This window comes from Tupaia chinensis, unplaced genomic scaffold (genome assembly GCF_000334495.1).
Source record: "Tupaia chinensis unplaced genomic scaffold, TupChi_1.0 Scaffold000185_1, whole genome shotgun sequence".
NCBI lineage: Eukaryota > Metazoa > Chordata > Mammalia > Scandentia > Tupaiidae > Tupaia > Tupaia belangeri.
Window position 1 is genome coordinate 3,404,419 of NW_006159660.1, and position 6,000 is coordinate 3,410,418.

General features: G+C 37.6%; 1 protein-coding gene across 2 annotated transcripts in view; it reads right to left on the bottom strand.

Moving 5' to 3' along the window:
* The window catches only part of STXBP5L (syntaxin binding protein 5L), a 376,137-nt gene that overhangs the window by 182,511 nt on the left and 187,626 nt on the right, over nucleotides 1-6,000 (bottom strand). For both annotated transcript variants that reach the window (XM_006146699.2, XM_006146698.2), the window contains exon 13: nucleotides 3,952-4,019. In XM_006146699.2, the coding sequence (XP_006146761.1) occupies nucleotides 3,952-4,019 (68 nt within the window). The remainder of the gene's footprint in view (nucleotides 1-3,951; nucleotides 4,020-6,000) is intronic.

Sequence of the window (6,000 nt, forward strand, 5' to 3'; positions counted from 1 at the left end):
TTATCACATTTACAATGTTGTGCCTCTATAAAGTTCCAGAACATTTTCATCCCTTTGAGAGAAAACTCTATACTTATTAAGCATCACTCTTCATACTTTCCCCTCCCAGTCCCTGACAACCACTAATCTATTTCTTGTCTCTAAGGATATGACTATTATAGTTCATATAAGTAGAATCATACAATATGTGGCCTTTTGTATCTTTTTTATCTTGGCATAATGTTTTCAAAGTTCAGCCATGTTGTGGCATGTGTCATAAATTCATTACTATGTATGGCAGAACCATATTCATTGTATGAATGTACATTTTATTTATCCATTCTTCAGTGTATAGGCATTTGAACTGTTTCCACCTTTTGACCATTGAGAATAGTACTGGTGTGCATATTCATATACAAGTTTTTGTTTAAATTCATACTTTAAATTATTAGATTCCTGGGAATGGAATTGATGGGTTATACAGCAATTCTGTTTAACATTTTTAGGAACTTCCAAACTGTTTAGCACAGAAGCTGCATCATTTTACATTCTCACCAGCAATGTATGAGGTTTCCAATTTTTTCCACTTACTATTTTTTTATTTTTTGAGAAGTTTTTACTATAGGGCGCGTGCACTCACCAGAGAGACAGAGAGACAGAAAGCAAGAAATCACCCCTCCAGGGGGGATGGCCACGCCACAATCCCTTCTCCTCCATTCTCCTCTCGGGATCTTGGGCACGCGCATACACATGCCTGGCGTGAGTTTAAGTCACCGGGCCCAGGACTTGAACCATGGTTGACTACATGGGAGTCCAGCAACATAGCCATTACGCTAACTGCTGGTCCCTCCACTTACCGTTTTTCCATTAAAAAAAAAATTAAAGTCACATAGTGGATGTGAAGTGGTATATATCACTGTGGTTTTGATCTGCATGTCCCTAATGGCTAATGATGGTGAGCTTTTCATGTGTTTCTTAGTCATTTTTTGTACATCTTTTTGGGGAAAAGGTCCATGTATATAATTTACCTATTGTTTAAAATTGAGATGTGTCTTTTTGCTCTTTTTATAACCTGGATAATAAACTCTGATCAGATACATAATTTGAAATCTTTTCTTTGACTCGGGATTATCTTTCACCTGACAATGAAAACCAATATATTGGGACCAGCAGATGCCATAATGGTTATGCCACTGGACTCCCACATAGTTGACTGCGGTTCAAGATCGGACCTGGCAGCTTGCAACTCAACCGGGCGTGTGTGTGTGAGTGACCAAAATCCCAAGAGAAGAATGGAGGAAAAGGAATTGAGGTGTGGCCATTCCCTCTGGGGGGCAGTTTCTGACATTCTATCTCTCTGTCTCTCTGTAGCAAACACCTGTGTCCTATAGCAAAAATCTCTGTTAAAAAAAAGAAAGAAAGAAAAGATAACTAATGTGTCTATTTTTGTCTTTCATTGCTCAAGTTTTTGGTGTAGTAGCTAAGAAATCATCACTAAAATCAAGGTCATAAAAGTTTACCCCTTTGTTTTCTTCTTGAGTTTTATAGTTTTAGCTGTAAATTTAGGTATCTGATACAATTTGAGTTAATTCTGTATATGTTCAAATTTAGAACATCAAACCATGTTAGTAGAACATCAAGAAGGATGAAAGAACACAGTACGCAATAGTATGGATAAATACAATAGACTGACTTCTGAACTCTTTAAAAGGAATATTTGATGGTTGAAGCAAGTATTATAGTATCATTGATGTGGTTCTAAATGTATATTGAGGAAATGTTTAACACACTTATAAATGGAAGGAAAAGAAGATGTAAAGGAAAGGAAGGCTTTTACATTTCCTTTGAACTCGTAGAAATATGATACTGGTAGACTGTGATAAGTTATGAAGATAACATGTAATATCTAAATCAATTGCTAAAAAAGTTCCTCTTTTTTGTTTCCTTTCTGAGTAGAGAACTTCCTTTTGCCTCTGTTTTTTTGTTTCGTTTTGTTTGTTGGGGGAGTGATAATAACAAATTCTTATAATTTCCTTTATCTGAGACTGTCTAGACTGAAGGACACGTCCACTGGGTATATTTCTGGGTTGACAGTTCTTTTCTTTCAGCACTTGAAAAATTCTTAGGTTTCCTTCTATGAAAATAATATTTTTCTTTTCTTTCTTTTTTTTACTGTGTAATTTTATTTTGTATTACATAAATATCAGTCAAATGCACGGAAGACAGGGAGATGATGAGCAGTATATGATAAATTCTCTAAAAAGGTTATATGCAGAGCTTCTTAGATTTTTATTGTATCTAAGAATTAAATAAAGAGTTTAAAAATTTCAAGTTTATAGGCCAAATCACAAAGTACAATTTAGAAAAACTTAGATGGAGTCTAGGACTCAGTAAATTATTAAACAACTCAGTGATCAGTAAAGTTGAGTTTGTCCTTATTTCTTACTTGAACGGCACAAGAGGATGGACAAAGGGTAGGGCATAAAGAACACTGGTACTAGAATCAGAGTAGAGGCATAAGCCAAGGTGTTTTAGCCTAGTTAAAGACATTCAGATGAGAAAACACTTCATGGATTAAGCAAAAACATCTGGGGCACAGACTCTTAAAACCACTGTTTCTGATAAGCAATCTGCGTCACTCAAATTGGTTTGTTCCTATAGATAAGGTGACTTCTCTCTCTATAGCATTCAAGATTTTTCTCTTGATGTTTGATGTTTGGAAGTTTAACTTTGAGGTATCTTGATATGGACTTCTTGGGTTTGTTCATTTTCTAGAATATGTAGGTTCATGTCTTTCACTAAATTTGCTAAGGTTTCTCCCATTGTTTCCTTAAATAATTTTTTAGCCTGCTCTCTTTCTTCACTCCTTTTCACTTGATTTTTGTTGACATAGGGTTTGGGGAGTGGTGGTTCTCACTATTTGTGGGCAGAGGTGAGAATTTAAGTTCCACATATGGTTTTCACTGACACCATAAGTGAAGGATTTCACCCATTTGGATTAAAAGTCCCTGCTTTCTGCCTTTTCTGGGGAAGCTAGTGCACCTGGTTACAGCCTTAGGAAGGTGAAAGTCTAGGCTCTCCACTTGGCCTTTGCTTGAATAGGCTGAGTGGGACCATGGTTTTGTGTATATGTGTAGTGTTTAACTCAAGTAGAGAGATTATTTTCTTCAAAATTATTCTTTAATAGGCCACTCCTTCATTCATTCCTTGACTTAGAAGAGCTAGCTTTTGTTGGGTTCTTTTTGTTCTCTACCCATTCACAGTTCCAAGTTACTAGTTTCTCCAACTTTAATTCTAGGGTCTAGGAAACATAAAGAAAATCTAAGGAACTCACTACCATGCCATTCTTTAGGACTTTAGGACCCTACCCAGTCCAACATTGCTCCATATTTTCCAGTCACCTTATTTGTTTGTTTTATAAATAATGTCCAGGGTTTTTATTGGACTTAGTGGAAAGAATAGGGATAAGTACATCACTCTATTTTATTAGTAGAGTCTACCCTGACTAATATTTCCTGATTTCTCCTTTTAACTATCTCCTGTTAATATAATCTATATTTAATTTTTTGTTAAAATTCTTTTTTTAAGAATTATTTTATTTAACTTTATTTATTCATTTATTTGTTTTAATTTGACCAGAGAAGGACAGAGTGAGAAAGAGAAAGAGAGAGAGAGAGAGAAAGTGAGAAAGCAAGACACAAGGTCTGGGACTCCAACTGTGGGGGGTCATGTGGAAGTCTAGTGCCCTTAACCACCACGCTGCCTGCCAACCCCAAGTTTTTGTTATAATTCTGTTTCCAATTATTTGATTCTATTTCCCATCAAGAGTTCAATCTTTGGATAGATAAGCTGTTTCTTATATTTTTACTTTTACTTAAATTGTTAGTATTCATAAAGCATAGTTATAGGAAAGTATTGAGACTCAATAAACAGCTTTATAAACTTATAACTCACAAAACACATCACACTTACCCAGTAATAATAATTTCTGGATACGTTTGCGCTCCAAGATTCCAGGCTCCTCCACTGATTGGCCACTCCTGAAAAGATTATCCAGGAAGAACATAATGCTTTATCTTTTAGGTTTGAATGATTTAGAAATTTAGAGTGAAGATACTTTAAAATAATAACAAAAGGCTCAGTAAAATTAAAAATAATTAAGGATGAAATGTGTGGATGTTTTTTAAATTCTTTCACTGGAAAAAAAACCCCTCCAAATGCACAATTACATTTCCTTTAAAAATATATATTTTAACCAATATTATCATTCATACAAACAAATCAGAGAAGTTTTTGTTTTTGTTTGTTTGTTCTTTTGTTTTTTGTTTTGTTTTGTATTTCCAGAAGGCATGTGTGCTTATCTGATAAAGATAGTCAGAAAGAAGGAGAGAAAGGGACCAGCAGTTAGCGTAATGGCTATGTCGCTGGACTCCCACATAGTCAACCGCGGTTCGCATCCTGGACCTGGTGGCTTAAAACACGCCGGGCGCGTGTGCATGCGTGCCCAAGATCCCGAGAAGAGAATGGAGAAGGGATTGCGGCGTGGCCATCCCCCCTGGGGGGTGATTTCTTGCTTTCTATCTTTCTGTCTCTCTCTGTCTGTCTGGCAAGCGCACGCGCCCTATAGTAAAAACTTCTCCAAAAAAAAAAAAAAAAAAAAAGGAGAGAAAGAAAGCATCCTCTAGTGGAGTATAGTCTCACCACAATCTCTTCTCCATTTTTCCATTCTGTCAGGATTTGGGGCATACACACATATGCCCAGCATGTTTTTCAAGCCACTGAGACTGAGATTTGAACTACAGTTGGCCATACGGGATCCAGCTCCCTTAACCATGAGGTTATAGCCAGCCTCAGAGAATTATTAATCATACAAATACAGTGGTACTGTATCTGTCACACAGTTTGCAGTAACTAAGTACTGTGGGGCCATTTACCACAGAATACAATGTAGATAATACCTCTTAGATTTGACCATCCCCTAAGCTCTGTGCAAATGACAGAAAGCATACTAAATGGTCTGTTATAATAGAAAATATTTGAATCTTCTTTTTTGGAGAGGTTTTCGCTATAGGGCACGTGCGCTCACAGACAGACAGAGACAGAGAGACAGAAAGCAAGAAATCATCCCCCAGGGGGGATGCCCACACCACAATCCCTTCTCCTCCATTCTCCTCTCAGGATCTTGGGCACGCACGCACATGCACCCAGAGTGAGTTTAAGCCACTGGGTCCAGGACTTGAACCACGGTTGACTACGTGGGAGTCCAGCGACATAGCCATTACGCTAACTTCTGGTCCCAATATTTGAATCTTGTAGCAAGTATAACAAAAGGGAATTCTAGAATGTTATTTAACAAATAAATTTTAATAATTATGGTTTCTAAACTATTGATTAATTAGCAAGTGATTGGGACCCCGAGTTGGCATAATGGCTATGTCACTGGAATCCCATGTAGTCAACCGTGGTTCAAATTCTGGATCCAGTGGCTTAAACTCACAGTGGGCACATGTGCGTGCATGCCCAAGATCCCAAAATGAGAATGGAGGAGAAGGGATTGTGGTGTGGGCATCCCCCCTGGGGGATGATTTCTTGCTTTTTGTCTCTCTGTCTCTGTCTTTCTGGGGAGCACATGCGCCCTATAGCAAAAACCTCTCAAAAAATAAATAATAATAATAAAAAATTAGTAAGTGATGAACTAGGAAGAATGGACTCCTTTCTGGATTTTAAAAAATATAATCCTGGGGAATCAGCAGTTAGCATAATGGCTATGTCACTGGACTCCCACGTAGTCGACTGTGGTTCAAGGCCTGGACCCGGTGGCTTAAAACTCACACTGGGCGCGTGTGCGTGCATGCCCAAGATCCTGAGAGGAGAATGGAGGAGAAGGGATTATGGTGTGACCATCCCCCCTGGGGGATGATTTCTCACTTTCTGTCTCTATATCTCTCTCTGTCTGTCTGGAAAGTGCACACGCCCTATAGCGAAAAAACCTCTCCAAAAAAAAAAAGTATATATATACAT